This window comes from Oncorhynchus keta, chromosome 15, assembly GCF_023373465.1.
Source record: "Oncorhynchus keta strain PuntledgeMale-10-30-2019 chromosome 15, Oket_V2, whole genome shotgun sequence".
In the NCBI taxonomy this organism is placed as follows: Eukaryota; Metazoa; Chordata; class Actinopteri; order Salmoniformes; family Salmonidae; genus Oncorhynchus; species Oncorhynchus keta.
Genome location: NC_068435.1, coordinates 32509200 through 32526411, shown reverse-complemented (window position 1 = coordinate 32526411; position 17212 = coordinate 32509200). Strand labels below are relative to the sequence as shown.

Here is a 17212-nt window from a genome sequence, read left to right as displayed (position 1 = left end):
ATCAGGAGCATGCCCAGGCGTTGTAGGGAGGTCATACAGGCACGTGGAGGCCACACACACTACTGAGCCTCATTTTGACTTGTTTTAAGGACATTACATCAAAGTTGGATCAGCCTGTAGTGTAGTTTTCCACTTTAATTTTGAGTGTGACTCCAAATACAGACCTCCATGGGTTGATAAATATGATTTCCATTGATAATATTTGTGTGATTTTGTTGTCAGCACATTCAACTATGTAAAGAAAAATGTATTTAATAAGAATATTTCATTCATTCAGATCTATGATGTGTTATTTTAGTGTTCCCTTTATTTTTGTTGAGCAGTGTATATATATATATATACATATTTTTTTTTATATATTTTTTTCTTCCCATAGTACAGTTTATAATTTTTGTTAAGTTTAGTCACATGATTTCTCAATTTACAGTAATGTAGCCAATCAGCTGTGCAACCAGATCTTTTTGCCTCATCCCTCTCAATCATCGAAATGTGCAATGAATATGGTTGATTTTTAAGGTTAGGGAAAAGTGCAATTAATAGTGCCACTTTCCATGATTTCAATATAACTATGTATTTATGGTTGTTTATAATTTTTTCTTGCATTTCAATCATTATATTTGTTATTGTTTTTAACCATCGAGTGTTTTAATTAATAATTAAGTGATCTGTCTGTTACACGAATAATTTCAATTCAATCATAACATTTTTAAATTCCTCATTAATCCACAGGGATTTAACAGTTTTTACAGTCATTTAATAATGGGTGCACGCTTATTAGTAACTGAAATAAGCAATTCATTAAATTATTCAAGTGCAGCATTGGGATGTTCCTCATTACACACATCAGACCAACAAATATTTTTCACATTTTCAAAATAGGAATAATTTCAAAACCTTGTTTGATTGCATATACAGTCGTGGCCAAAAGTTTTGAGAATGACGCAAATATTAATTTTCACAAAATGTACTGCCTCAGTTTGTATGTTGGCAATTTGCATATACTCCAGAATGTTATGAAGAGTGATCAGAAGAATTGCATTTAATTGCAAAGTCCCTCTTTGCGATGCAAATGAACTGAATCTCCCCCCAAAAAATCCACTACATTTTAGCCCTGCCACAAAAGGACCAGCTGACATCATGTCAGTGATTCTCTCGTTAACACAGGTGTGAGTGTTGACGAGGACAAGGCTGGATATCACTGTAATGCTGATTTAGTTCAAATAACAGACTGGATGCTTCAAAAGGAGGGTAGTGCTTGGAATCATTGTTCTTCCTCTGTCAACCACAGTTACCTGCAAGGAAACACGTGCCGTCATCATTGCTTTCCACAAAAAGGGCTTCACAGGCAAGGATATTGCTGCCAGTAAGGTTGCACCTAAATCAACCATTTATCGGATCACCAAGAACTTCAAGGAGAGCGGTTCAATTGTTGTGAAGAAGGCTTCAGGGCGCCCAAGAAAGTCAAGCAAGCGCCAGAACCGTCTCCTAAAGTTGATTCAGCTGCGGGATCGGGGCACCACCAGTACAGAGCTTGCTCAGGAATGGCAGCAGGCAGGTGGGAGTGCATCTGCACGCACAGTGAGGCAAAAACATTTTGGAGGATGGCCTGGTGTCAAGAAGGGCCAGACTGATATTCTGCAAAAGGTACAGGGATTGGACTGCTGAGGACTGGGATAAAGTCATTTTCTCTGATGAACTCCTTTCCAATTGTTTGGGGTATCCAGGAAAAAGCTTGTCCAGAGAAGACAAGGTGAGCACTACCATCAGTCCTGTGTCATGCCAACAGTAAAGCATCCTGAGACCATTCATGTGTGGGGATGCTTCTCAGCCAAGGGAGTGGGCTCATTCACAATTATGCCTATCACAGCCATGAATAAAGAATTGTACCAACACATCCTCCGAGAGCAACTTCTCCCAACCATCCAGGAACAGTTTGGTGATGAACAATGCCTTTTCCAGCATGATGGATCACCTTGCAATAAGGCAAAAGTCATAACTAAGTGGCTCGGGGAACAAAACATTGATATTTTGGGTCCATGGCAAGAAAATTCACCAATTCACCAAACATTAATCCCATTGAGAACTTGTGGTCAATCCTCAAACAAAACCCCACAAATTCCAAGCATTGATTATGCAAGAATGGGCTGCCATCAGTCAGGATGTGGCCCAGAACTTTGTAACGGCAGTCAAACAAAAGTTAAATGACCAAAGTTGCTAAGGTTGCGAGATAACTTCTAACGAATGACAGAATGTCCTATTTGGCAAAATCGAGTTGATGATTATAAAGAAAGCAGATCAGAACATGAATAAAAGCGAAGTGGAGAGAGGAAATTGTTTCAATATCAAGGTATCTTAACGGGGACCATTCTACTCTCATAACGTTCGTTGATCACACATTCTATACCGAAGCTCTCATATGGGCAGCAATTACGAGACAGCGCAGAGAAGCGTGGGACATGTTATAGCGGTATTTTGACATGTAAAGGCAAGACATGTATTGATAATGCAACATATGGATTACATAATAAAGTAAGGAATTTTCATATGAGACAGGAGTCATGATTTTGAGTTTGTTGGATTGGGACGATAAGAAACTAGCCTAGGCTCTACATGTGGCTATATAAGGCTACTAAATGAGTCAATAAATATATTAATAATACACTTGACTTAGGCTACATTATTGCATGCTAAAAGTTTCTGATCAGATAGATGATCAAACAAATAAATGAGATACCACTTCCACTTGTCCTGACAGAGATAAATGATCCAAATATATAGACCGATTCAGTGAAAAAAAATCACATTGATTGATAATCAGACAAGTCACAGGCTTTTGGTTGGGAGTAGGCCAGGCAACTGCCCGCGTGAAGAGCAAGACTTGAATAACATGGTGCCATGTTTCATGAGCGGAAATAAAAGATCCCATACATTTTCCATATGCACAAAAAGCGTATTTCTCTCAAATTCTGTGCACACATTTGTTTACATCCCTGTTACTGAGCATTTCTCCTTTGCCAAGTTAATCCATCCACCTGACAGGTGTGGCATATCAAGTAGCTGATTAAACAGCACAATCATTACACAGGCGCACCTTGTGCTGGGTACAATAAAAAGGCACTCAAATGTGCAGTTTTGTCACACAATACAATGCCACAAATGTCTCAAGTTTTGAGGGAGTGTGCAATTGGCATGCTGACAGCAGGAATGTCCACCAGAGACCATTTGTCCATAATAAGCCACGTCCAACGCTGTTTTAGAGAACTTTGCAGTATGTCCAACAGGCCTCACAATCGCAGACCACGTGTATGGCGTTGTGTGGGTAAGCAGTTTGCTGATTTCGACGTTGTGACATCAGCAACGTTGTAGTGATGGTGGGGTTATGGTATGGGCAAGCGGTGGAATTATGGTATGGGCAAGCAAAAGCTACTGACAACGAACACAATAGCATTTTGTCAAATAGAAATTTGACAAATGCATAGAGATACCGTGACGAGATCGAGGACAATTGTTGTGCCATTCATCCACCGCCATCAGCATGATAATGCATGGACCCATGTCGCAAGGATCTGTAAACAATTCCTGGAAGCTTAAAATGTCCCAGTTCTTCCATGACCTGCATACTTACCAGACATGTCACCCATTGAGCATATTTGGGATGCTCTGGATCGACATGTACGACAGCATGGCGCAGTTCATGCCAATATCCAGCAACTTCGCACAGCCATTGAAGAGTGGGACAACATTTCACAGGCCACCATCAACAGCCTGATCAACTCCATGCGAAGGAGATGTGTTGCGCTGCATGAGGCAAATGGTCACAACAGATACTGACTGGTTTTCTGATCCACGCCCCTACCTTTTTCTTAAGGTATCTGTGACCAACCGATGCATATCTGTATTCCCAGTCATGTGAAATCCATAGATCAGGACCTAATTAATTAATTAAAAATTAATATATATATGAACTGTGACTCAGGAAAATCTTTGAAATTCTTAATATTTTTGTTCCGTTCGGTAAACTTCTGCTACAGCTTAGTATGAAACGTATGCCGAGGCTGCATTGGCACGCATTGGCACACACTACGCTCTTAAACTCTTGATGGTTACTAGGCAGCGCCAGTTAACCATCCTCCTGCCAGTAGTTAACTTTGCAAAGCATTTCACTTCTACCATCTCTTCACATAGCCCACCACTAAGTATGCGCTGTTTTCTTAACCACAACTGGATGGATCCATAAAGAATTAATGCGGGAATAAATATCACTGAATTTGGAAAATATTGGAATAAAGTAGGCTAATGCATTTGAAGGCATGTATCAAATTGTTGCTTACTGAAACTCCCAAAGTCATCCAACCATTCCAATACATTTGAAGCAATAGCCTACCCACGTGTGGAAAACCAGATGATAATTTCAGCACGATTTTGATTAGGACAGCGCCATCGCACTGCTTTGAGACAAGTGTGGGAACTCGTCTCGATAAATCAATCAATGTCAGATTTTTGTTTCCACCGAATCTCCATTTGTATATTTGTAGGGCTGTCCCCATCTGTAAAAAATCTTGGTCGACCGAAAGTCATTTGTTCTTTCGACAACTCGATTGGTCAAAATATATATTTTTATATGTAACTTTTTCCACATTTTGTTATATGTAACTTCATCCACATTTTGTTACATTACAGCCTTATTCTAAAATGTATTAAATAACATTTTCCCCAATCAGTCTACACACAATATCCCATAATGGCAAAGTGAAAACAGGTTTAGAATTTTTTTCTAATTCATAAAAATAAAAAAAAACAGGAATACCTTATTTACATAAGTATTCAAAATTGAGCTCAGGTGCATCCTGTTCCCATTGATCATCCTTGAGATGTTTCTACAAGTTGATTGGAAAGGGAAAGGGGGATATATTGTCAGTTGTCCAACAATGTATTCAACTGAAATATGTCTTCCGCATTTAACCCAACCCCTCAATCAGAGAGGTGCGGGCTGCTGCCTTAATCAACATCCACGTCTTCAGCGCCCGGGTAACAGTGGATTAACTGCCTTGCTCAGGGGCAGAACAACATATTTTTACCTTGTCAGCTCGGGGATTCGATCCAGCATTGGATGGAGCTCACTTGTGTAAATTCAATTGATTGGACATGATTCGGAAAGGCACCCACCTGTGTATATAAGGTCCCACAGTTGACAGTGCATGTCAGAGCAGAAACCAAGCCACGAGATCGAAGGAATTGTCCGTGGAGCTCCGAGACAGGATTGTGCAAAGGCACAAATCTGGGGAAGGGTATGAAAAAATGATTGAAGGTCCCAAGAACACAGTGGCCTCCATCATTCTTAAAATGGAAGAAGTTTGGAACCATCAAGACTCCTCCTAGGGCTGGCCGCCCGGCCAAACTGGCCCATCGGGGGAGAATGGCCTTGGTAAGGGAGGTGACCAAGAACCCGATGGTCACTCTGATAGAGCTCCAGAGTTCCTCTGTGGAGATGGGAGAACCTTCCAGAAGGAGAACCATCTCTGCAGCACTCCACCAATCAGGCCTTAATGGTAGAGTGGCCAGACGGAAGCCACTCCTCAGTAAAAGGTACGACAACCCGCTTGGAGTTTGACAAAAGGCACCGATAGGACTCCGATCATGAGAAACAAGATTCTCTGGTCTGATGAAACCAAGATTGAACTCTTTGGCCTGAATGCCAAGCGGCACATCTGGAGGAAACCTGGCCAATACCATCCCTGCGGTGAAGCATGGTGTTGGCAGCATCATGCTGTGGGCATGTTTTTCAGCATCAGGGACTGGGAGACTAGTCAGTATTGAGGGAAAGAAGAACAGAGCAAAGTACAGAGATCCTTGATGAAAACCTGCTCCAGAGCGCTCAGGACTTTAGACTGTGGCGGAGGTTCACCTTCCAACAGGACAACAACCTTAACTTCTTGGTGACAGGGGGAAGTATTCAACTGCCTGCTACTCATCCCCAGAATATAAGATATGCAAATTATTAGTAGATTTGGATAGAAAACACCCCGAAGTTTATAAAACTATTCGAATCATGTATGTGAGTATAACAGAACTTATTTAGCAGACGAAACCCCGAGGACAAACCATTCAGATTTTTTTTAGGTCATTTTCTTTTCAATGGGTTTTCATTGGGAATCCAGAATTCTAAGGAACCTTCTTGCAGTTCCTATCGCTTCCACTGGATGTCAACAGTCGTTAGAAATTGGTTGAGGTTTTTCATTTGTGTAATGAAGAAGTACGGAATTCTTGAACATGGGTCACTTGAAGTGTACTGTTAGATGGAGGCGGATGACCAGAAAGCTAGCTACAGTTCGTTTTCCTCCTGTATTGAACACAGATCATCGTCTTCAATTTTATTGATTATTTCCATAAAAAAATACATAATGGTGTATTACAAAAGTAGTTTGAAATGTTTTGACAAAGTTTACAGGTAACTTTTGAGATATTTTGTAGTCAAGTTGAGCAAGTTGGAACCAGTGTTTTTCTGGATCAAACATTCCAAATAAACTGACATTTTGGATATATATCGACGGAATTAAGCACTGTGATGGACATTTTTATGTCTGTGCTTTTTTAATAACCAATTGCTGTGTTCATGCAAATTAACACCCGGGTAAAATCCTCACTGTAGTATCTGCAATTTGGCAGTACTCCCAAACCCTTGATTTGAGAACGATCTCTCAGTAAAGGTCTCCGCTTATAATAATTATGAATAATGAATAAACAACATCATGCAATTATTACTTTGTGTGTCAGTATATAAAATAATTAACGGGACTGCCCCATTGCAGCTCCTGATCGACATGTATACTGGCTGCACTCAGTTGGTTGGAACCTCTCCAGCTTGCTGATAATAAACAAAATGATTAATTTAAGACTGACTTCGAGTGTCCCTGTGTAAAATTTCCACAACAATTTGACGTCAACAAACAGGATGATTGATTCTGCCTGCGGAGCTTTCCAGTGAGGGTCTGCGAGGAGAAGTGGTGCCACGTTTTATGAAGCGTGAGGGAAATTCCTCTCCACACCCCTACCTGGGCTTGAACCAGAGACACATTGACAACAGCCACCCTCGAAGCATTGTTACCCATCGCTCCATAAAGCCGCGGCCCTTGCAGAGCAAGGGGAACAACTACTTCAAGGTCTCAGAGCGAGTGACATCACTGATTGAAATGCTATTAGCGCGCACCCTGCTCACTAGCTAGCCATTTCACATTGGTTACACCAGCCTGATCTCGGGAGTTGATAGATTGAAGTCATAAACGGCTCAATGCTTGAAGCACAGCGAAGAGCTGCTGGCAAATGCACGAAAGTGCTGTTTGAATGAATGCTTACGAGACTGCTGCTGCCTACCACCGCTCAGTCAGACTGCTCTATCAAATATCAAATCAGAATTAATTATAACATAATAACACACAGAAATACCAGCCTTAGGTCATTAATATGGCCAAATCCAGAAACTGTCATTTTGAAAACAAAACGTTTATTCTTTCAGTGAAATATTTTATCTAACGGGTGGCATCCATAAGTCTAAATATTCCTGTTACATTGCACAACCTTCAATGTATTGTCATAATTACGTAAAATTCTGGCAAATTAGTTCGAGCCAGGCGGCCCAAACTGTTGCATATACCCTGACTCTGCATGCAATGAACGCAAGAGAAGTGACAGTTTCCCTAGTTTAATAATGCCTGCTAACCTGGATTTCTTTTAACTAAATATGCAGGTTTAAAAATATATCCTTGTGTATTGATTTTAAGAAAGGCGTTGATGTTATTGGTTAGGTACACATTGGTGCAACGACAGTGCTTTTTCGCAAATGCACTTGTTAAATAACCGTTTGGCAAAGTAGGCTATGATTCAATGATAAATAACAGGCACCGAACCAATTATATGCAACGTAGGACAAGCTAGATAAACTAGTAATATCATCAACCATGTGTAGTTAACCAGTGATTATTATGTTAAGATTGATTGTTTTTTATAGTATATGTTTAATGCTAGCTAGCACCTTACCGTGGCTCCTTGCTGAACTCGCATAACAGGTAGTCAGCCTGCCATGCAGTCTCCTCGTAGAGCGCAATGTAAACAAATAGCACTAGGTTATTCACAAGGAAAGGAAGTATCAAGAGAATTGTTGTAGATTCACACACACACACAGTTATGTATGTATGTATGTATGTATGTACAGTTGAAGTTGGAAGTTTACATAAACTTTGGTTGGAGTCATTAAAACACGTTTTTCAACCACTCCACAAATTTCTTGTTAACAAACTATAGTTTTGGCCAGTCGGTTAGGACATCTACATTGTACATGACAAGTCATTTTCCCAACAATTGTTTACAGACAGATTATTTCACTTTTACTTATAATTCACTGTATCATAATTCCAGTGGGTCAGAAGTTTACATACACTTAGTTGACTGTGCCTTTAAACAGCTTGGACATTTCCAGAAAATGATGTCATGGCTTTAGAAGCTTCTGATAGGCTAATTGACATCATTTGAGTCAATTGGAGGTGTACCTGTGGATGTGTTTCAAGGCCTACCTTCAAACTCAGTGCCTCTTCACTTGACATCACGGGAAAATCAAAAGAAATCAGCCAAGACCTCAGAAATACAATTGTAGACCTCCACAAGTCTGGTTCATCCTTGGGAGCAATTTCCAAACGCCTGAAGGAACCACGTTCATCTGTACAAACAATCGTACGCAACTATAAACACCATAGGACCACACAGCTGTCATACAGCTCAGAAAAGAGACGAGTTTGGTGCGAAAAGTGAAAATGGATCCCAGAACAGCAAAGGACCTTTTGAAGATACTGGAGTTAACCAGTACAAAAGTATCTATATCCACAGTAAAACGAGTCCTATATCGACATAACCTGAAAGTCCGCTCAGCACGGAGGAAGCCACTGCTCCAAAACCGTCATAAACATGACAGACTACGGTTTGCAACTGCACATGGAGACAAAGATTGCACGTATTGGAGAAATGAAACAAAAATAGTGACCATTGTTACTTTTGGAGGAAAAAGGGGGAGGCTTGCAAGCCGAAGAACACCATCCCATCCGTGAAGGGGGTGGCAGCATCATGTTGTGGGGGTGCTTTGCTGCAGGAGGGACTGGTGCACTTCACAAAATAGATGGCATTATGAGGCAGGAAAATTATGTGGATATATTGAAGCAACATCTCAAGATATCAGTCAGGAAGTTAAAGCTTGGTCGCAAATGGGTCTTCCAAATGGACAATGACCCCAAGCATACTTCCAACGTTGTGGCAAAACGGCTTAAAGACAACAAAGTCAAGGTATTGGAGTGGCCATCACAAAGCCCTGACCTCAATCCCATAGGAAATTTGAAGGCAGAACTGAAAAAGCATGTGCGAGCAAGGCGGCATACAAACCTGACTCAGTCACACCAGCTGTCAGGAGGAATGGGCCAAAATTCACCCAACTTATTGTGGGAAGCTTGTGGAAGGCTACCCGAAACGTTTGACCCAAGTTAAACAATTGAAAGGTAATGCTACCAAATACTAATTGAGTGTATGTAAACTATTCTGACATTTCACATTCTTAAAATAAAGTTGTGATCCTAACTGACCTAAAACAGGGAATTTTTACTAGGATTAAATGTCAGGAATTGTGAAAAACTGAGTTTAAATGTATTTGGCTAAGGTGTATGTAAACTTTGTTTGGACAAACGTACCCATTCTAGGGTTTTTATTTCATTTGACTATTTTCTACATCGTAGAATATTAGTGAAGCCATCTGAACTATGGAAAAACACTAACGGAATAATGTAGTAACCAAAATAGTAGCCACACGTTGCCTTGATGAAAGCTTTGTACACTCTTGGCATTCTCGCAACCAGCTTCATGAAGTAGTCACCTGGATGGCATTATAATTAACAGGTGTGGCTGATAAAAAACTAATTCTTAATGCATGAGCCAATCCGTTGTGTTGTGACATGGTAGGGTAGGTATACAGAAAATAGTCAAATTTGGTAAAAGACCAAGTCCATATCACAGGAAAGGAAGACCCAGAGTTACCTCTGCTGCAGAGGATAAGTTCATGAGAGTTAACTGCACCTCAGATTGCAGCCCAAAAAAATGCTTCAGAGTTCAAGTAACAGACACATCTCAACATCAACTGTTCAGAGTAGACTGTGTGAATCAGGCCTTCATGGTAGAATTGCTGCAAAGAATCCACTACCAAAGGACACTAATAATAAGAAGAGACTTGCTTGGGCCAACTGATTGGCTCAAACAGATTAAAACGTCTTATGGCTGCAGGGGCAGTATTGAGTAGCTTGGATGAAAGGTGCCCAGAGGTGTCCAGAGTCAACGGCCTGCTCCTCAGTCCCAGTTGCTAATATATGCATATTATTATTAGTATTGGATAGAAAACACTCTGCCGTTTCTAAAACTGTTTGAATGATGTCTGTGAGTCTAACAGAACTCATATGGCAGGCGAAAACCTGAGAAGAAATCCAAACAGGAGGTGGGAAATCTGAGGTTGGTCGATTTTCAACCCAGCCCCTATTGAATACACAGTGGCATATGGATAAAGTTGCACTTCCTAGTGCTTCCACTAGATTTCAACCGTCTTTAGAAACTTGAATGAGCCAGATGGGAGTTCTTTGAGTCAGCGGTCTGGCAGAGAGCCAGGTCCTGGTGAAGCGCATTTCACATGATAGCGACCTGCGTTCCACGACTTCTCTACAGACATAGAAATTCTCTATTGAAGATTTATGATAATAACATCCTAAAGATTGAATCTATACTTAGTTTGACAAGTTTCGTCGACCTGTAATATAACTTTTTTAAGTTTTCTTCCGGCGTTCGGATGGACCTGCACGAGCTTGTGGATTTGTGTACTAAACGAGCTAACAAAAGTAGCTACTTGGACATAAATAATGGACATTATCGAACAAATCAAGCATTTATTGTGGAACTAGGATTCCTGGGAGTGCATTCTGATGAAGATCGTCAAAGGTAAGGGAATAATATATATATATATTTATAATTTATAATATATATTTATAATGCGATTTCTGAATTCTGATCATTTTACTTATTTTCTGAGCACCGTCTCAGATTGCATTTTTGTATTTTTTTTTATCTGACACAGCAGTTGCATTAAGGAGAGGTATATCTATATTTCCATGTCTAACAATTGTATTTATCCACATTTACAATGAGTATTTCTGTAAAATGATCTCTGCAATATCACCAGATGTTTTTGGAAGTAGTGAACATAACGCACCAATGTATACTGAGATTTTTTTATATAAATATGAACTTTATCAAACAACAGATACATGTAATGTGTTACATGAAGTCCTATGAGTATCATCTGATGAATATCATCGAAGGTTAGTGAGTAATTTTATCTCTATTTGTGCTTTTTGTGACTCCTCTCTTTGGCTGGAAAAATGGCAGAATTATTCTGTGAGTTGGTGGTGACCTAACATAATCGTTTGTGCTTTCGCTGTAAAACCTATTTGAAATCGAACACTGTGGTGGGATTAACAACAAGATTACCTTTAAAACAGTATGAAATACATGTATGTTTGAGGAATTTTAATTATGAGATTTCTATTGTTTTGAATTTGGCGCCCTGTACTTTCACTGGCTGTTGTCATATCGATCCCATTAACGGGATTGGTCCAGCATCGTCTGGGTTTGGCCGACGTAGGCAGTCATTGTAAATAATAATTTGTTCTTATTAACTGACCTTCCTAGTAAAATAAAGATTAAATATATATTTTTTTTTTCATCACTGCAGGAACAATAGGTATACGGAGAACCTCATTCTGGTCCAAATTTTGGAAAAAATGTTGCCCTCACAGAATCCAGCCATAAAAACTGAAATCAACAATATAAAAAAAAAATATTGACCTTATTAGGGAATCAACTACAGTGGGGAGAACAAGTATTTGATACACTGCCGATGTTGCAGGTTTTCCTACTTACAAAGCATGTAGAGGTCTGTCATTTTTATCATAGGTACACTTCAACTGTGAGAGACGGAATCTAAAACAAAAATCCAGAAAATCCCATTGTATGATTTTTAAGTAATTCATTTGCATTTTATTGCATGAAATAGGTATTTGATCACCTACCAACCAGTAAGAACTCCGGCTCTTGTGAGGATTCTACATACCCCGTAGTCTTGTGAAAACAATGCGATTAGATTGTTAACATAGCTAAAACGAGCCTGACTCAAAGCAGCCTCAAATGTTTCCAGCCAATACATTTTTAATTAAATAACATTACAGCTCTGAAGTTCGCAAGCAACGAGACAAGGCAAGTAGGCTACAAATGCATACTAGTAGTAGTCATTTCCCCTGCTCAAGTAATCTACACATTCTGGGTGATGAGATACAACGTTGTCACCTCGCTTCTTCTCTGGCGAGCTCTCATTGGCTATTGCTGATCACCGTTCTCAAAACTTGCACATCTCAAACTACGGGACGTCTGGGACAACTCAAAGACGGGATCAGTAGCCCTCAGATTGTGTCTCTGACCTGCTCACATTAAACGAGAGTAGAGGAGACTGCACGACCCGAGTAGGGGAATTTTGTCTCGGATCTCATAAACCAGTCTGGGACAGCTAAATCAGGGCCAAAATCTTGTAGTGTACACCCGGCTTTACAGTTAGTTTACCATGTAAACACTCACAACAGGCCATCATATTCAACCTCATAGGCACTTCATGGTAGATTAAACAAGATATCAGACATGTTGCTGAACTCTACCTGCTCTTGCCCTTCTGGAGAGGAGGCGGCACTCTAGGGGATCGGCCTGGAGCTCTGGACTTGAGTGAAGCCCCAGTGGAGCGCTCCCTGATGGGGGTACAGTAGACCCTCTGGACCACCACCTCCACATCCTGCCCCACTGACCCAGCCTGGCCCAGGCCCTCGATGGCCTCTAGGAGCGAATGACACCCTCCGCTGCTGGCTGCACCTGAGCCACCCTGGCTGCATAAAGACTGGAGATTTGGATAGAGGGAAAAAAACACACTTATTGGACCCGGACATCATATTGTACCTGGACAAACATGGGAGAATATTTGTGTTACCGAATTAAGATTTGAGACACTTACAACATAGCAGGTTAGCCCACACTATACTTTACCCCACTGGTACTAATTGTGACTGTGTAGAGTGCAGACCACCAAAATAATAGGGCTAATAAAACCTGGGTAAACATCAATAAAATATAACTTTATTGTCCATTCTAGGTGGAATATCTGCTAGTAAATATAGTGAAACCCAACCCACCTGTTTGACCGTGCCATCTCCCTCTGGTGAAGTCTTGTTGATCTCAAGCTGGCCAAATGACCTGGTCAGAGAATATGGGTTGCATCTCTCCACTGGGACCAGGGCTCTGGGGAGGGACATGCTGGTTTGCTTGGTGTCAGAGTATACCTTCTGGCTGAAGTGTGTGTTGAGAATAATGCTATTATGTTGGCCCTCAATCATGAGACTTTGCCTGTAGAGAAAAAAAGGGTTAATTTTGAAATATAGAGTTGAAGTTGTGTTGTACCAATTCTTGTTTAGTAAATTGACAGAAAACTATAGATGGTATTTGACTCGGTCATCTGTCACACACGCAACATTCAGGTTAAAAGGAGTGGAAAGATTGAGTAAACTAAAAGTATAGATTTAGGGGGGGCTCTGTTCTTGCATAAGACTGCAGCGGCAGGAAGGCTGAAGAAGACGTATGATGAATGTCAAATGTAGATCGATTGATAAGCAGGCAGCCGCCTCCACCTCCATCGGTCTCCTCACTCTCTAAACACCCTACCCCCAGGCACGTAGCAGATTCAGGTGGGTTAGCCTGCCCCCATGCTCCATGGAAAAATGCAATTGAACTGATAAGTTTGGAATCTTTCGCTGTATAGAAAGCTGCATTTTTCTTTTCCACAACAGTGAATTCAGACAGGCTGTTCCGGATACTGTGAAAAGCGGCAAGCCTGACCAAACATGCTTCACAGTACGCTCCAAATCCCTCAGAGATAGTGGAGCTGTTTTTTTTATGTGGTTAACACTTTCTTTCTTCCTGTTATTTTTTATAAACACCCTCAATTCAAATTCAGAATAGCAGCCTGTGTACATTTCAGTTGGGGCTTAATAAAACTAGAAAGGAAATGTGTGCATTGCATGTCATTTGACGATCCTTTGCATGTAAAGAGGCTGATCAATGTCTATTTTTTGTTTCCCTTTTATATCAGGAGAAACCATACTCATATTAATCAAGTAGCTAGAGAAAAATACTTAAAACATGTTTTATCAACAGTCAAGCATTTCAGCTTGTTAAGAATATTCACTTCACACACATCTGAACAATAATTTACCAGACAATGTCCATCCTTTGAAAGCAATCCATCTAATTCAGATCGCATTATTTCTCTAAGTGTTTATTATGTGGATGATACAAAGGTCTGACTCAATATTTATTTTGATGTGACATAGGTAATAACATGGCTTATAGTTGACTCAGGGTCAACCGCAGTCTCTGTAGCTTCAGCTTACATGTGCCAGCCTGCCTCTGACTGGTGATAAGATGGAGGAGCCAGGGTAATAAAGTCACACTTCATACAATGCTTCATACAGTTGCTTTCAATATAACAAATTTGATATTTGAGGTAATTGAGTCAACTTTAAAAAATATCTAATATTCAGTAGGTGCACATTTCTGGTAGTGTCAATCACTACTACTTGTTTTAAATGTTGTCCAGAAGTGAACAAGTGCACACACTATAGTCCAACACGTGCAATGTTTTAGTTATCATTTAGCCTAAGACTTATCAATGTTAATAAAGCCTATTAATATAAATAGGGTGCTTCATTACACTCAATTAGTGTCAGTATTAAGGTTTTGAAAAACCTGTTTTCTACATTTAATCTATCAGTGTCAAGGCTATCCTAAAGGAGCAACAGGAAGTGTGACCCTGCACAGTGCAGGTGACTGTTGGGAACGAGTACACGTTCACTACGTGTCATCAGACAGGTAGTTAGGTTAGGGAGCGGCTGCTTTCGTCAGAGGCCGAGTCAGTGAGGTGAATAATGTCTGCAGGTATTTCCACTCTGCTGCTGGCTGTCTGTGCTCTCTGCCCACTCACAAGGAGTGGGAGGCGGAAGGAGGGAGGGGCCCGGCCCACTCAGTAAAGGAGTATGGGGGAGGGAACAATTCACGTGTCACACAGGAAGCCGATAGACAAAAGATCAATTTTACAAGCATCGCTAATTTGATGAATTCCTGGGTTTTTCCACTTCTGACTGTTCTTTTTGGCTATTGTTATAGCCTCGCTACTGTTATTTTTCACTGTATTTTTTACTGTTGTTTTTATTTATTTACTTACTTATTGTTCACCTAATACCTTTTTTGAGTCTGTAAGTAAGCATTTCACTGTTGTATTCCGCGCACATAACAAATCAACTTTGATTTGAAATGTACGAGACTGAATGGCTACGAGGTTCAGCATTAGGCAAATAAGCTAGATTAATAGTTGGTCTATATCTCATTACCAAAATATGAAATTGGGTCTAAAGAACAGATTCTGTAGGTTATACACTGAAAAAATATATATAAACACAACATTCAACAATTTAGATGAGTTACAAGAAATTAGTTTTAAGGAAATATATGAACTGTATATAAGGTTTCACGTGACTGGGCAGGTGCACAGCCATAGGTCCACCCACTTGGGAGCCAGGCCCAGCCAATTAGAATGAGTTTTCCCCACAAAAGTGCGTTATTACATACAGAAATACTCCTCAGTTTCATCAGCTGTCCCAGGTGGCTGGTTTCAGAAGATCCTGTAGGTGAAGAAGCCGAATGTGGAGGTCCTGGACGTGCGTGGTTACACGTGGTCTGCGGTTGTGAGGTCGGTTGGAGATACTGCCAAATTCTCCAAGACATTGGAGGTGGCTTCTTGTAGAGAAATGAACATTCAATTCTCTGGCAATAGCTCTGGTGGACATTCCTGCAATCAGCATGCCAATTGCACACTCCCTCAAAACCTGAGACATCTGTGACATTGCACATTTTAGAGTGGCCTTTTATTGTCCACAGCACAAGGTGCCCCTATGTAATGATTATGCTCTTTAATCAGCTTCTTGATATGCCACACCTGTCAGGTGGATGGATTATCTTGGCAAATGAGAAATGCTCACCAACAGGGATGTAAATACATTTGTGCCCAAAATCTGAGAGAAATACGCGTTTTATTTATATGGAACACTTCTGAGAACTTATTTCAGCTAAAAAAAAAAAACGGGACCAACACTCTACATGTTGCGTTTATATTTTTGTTCAGTATAAATGATTGATTTTGCTTTCAATAAGTCAGTGGGGGACTACTCTTCTCCACTGCTGGTGAAAAACAATACAGAGAAAAGAGAACTGCTATGATATTGCTAAACCACTGATACACTACACTCTGTGTGTGTGTGTGTGTGTGTGTGTGTGTGTGTGTGTGTGTGTGTGTGTGTGTGTGTGTGTGTGTGTGTGTGCGTGTGCGTGTGCGTGTAATAAGAGCCGCATGTGTTTTCAATCCTGTCCTCTTGACTTCTTCCACTCTGTTCCCAAATGCTCCAGAAAAAAAGCCCAGTGTTTTTTCCCGGGCCGGCTTGCTGGAAATGACCTAACTACTCCACTGCCAGGAAGAGGAATCCGAAGCAGCATTCCCTGGAGCAGCTTTTGACGTCAGAACACCGAGTAGGCCCTTGGACTTCCGCCAGGCCAGCTCAGAGCCTGGATATTCCAGAGCTGCATGCTGGACTCCCAAACTAAACCCCCAACAGCTGGAACCAGCCTCTATCTTGCGCCCAAACAACTTCACACACCCCAACTACTCTGACTGTGTATACACTACACCATTGCATAAGTTCCAGTAACACATTATAACACATTTTGAAACAGAAAGTACAGGTAGGCCTATATTAGAAAATATAATAGAGATTTACATTTAACATTTGAGTCATTTAGCAAATGCTCTTATCCAGAGTGACTTACAATTAGTGTATTCATCTTAAAGGGATAGTTCACCCAAATTAACATTACAAAATGGCATTGGTTTCCTTACCCTGTAAGCAGTCAATGTACAAGGTATGACAGCAATGCATGGTTTGGTTTAGTTTCCCTGGCACTGTTTTCACATGCAAATGTTTTAGCATTCAAGTCA

General features: G+C 40.6%; 1 protein-coding gene across 3 annotated transcripts in view; it reads right to left on the bottom strand.

The window, feature by feature from the left end:
- The window catches only part of spidr (scaffold protein involved in DNA repair), an 85442-nt gene that overhangs the window by 33246 nt on the left and 34984 nt on the right, over positions 1–17212 (bottom strand). For all 3 annotated transcript variants that reach the window (XM_035788344.2, XM_035788345.2, XM_052463869.1), the window contains 2 exons: positions 13305–13515; positions 12780–13012 (listed from right to left, as the gene is read on the bottom strand). In XM_035788344.2, coding sequence (XP_035644237.1) covers positions 12780–13012; positions 13305–13515 — 444 coding nt within the window. The remainder of the gene's footprint in view (positions 1–12779; positions 13013–13304; positions 13516–17212) is intronic.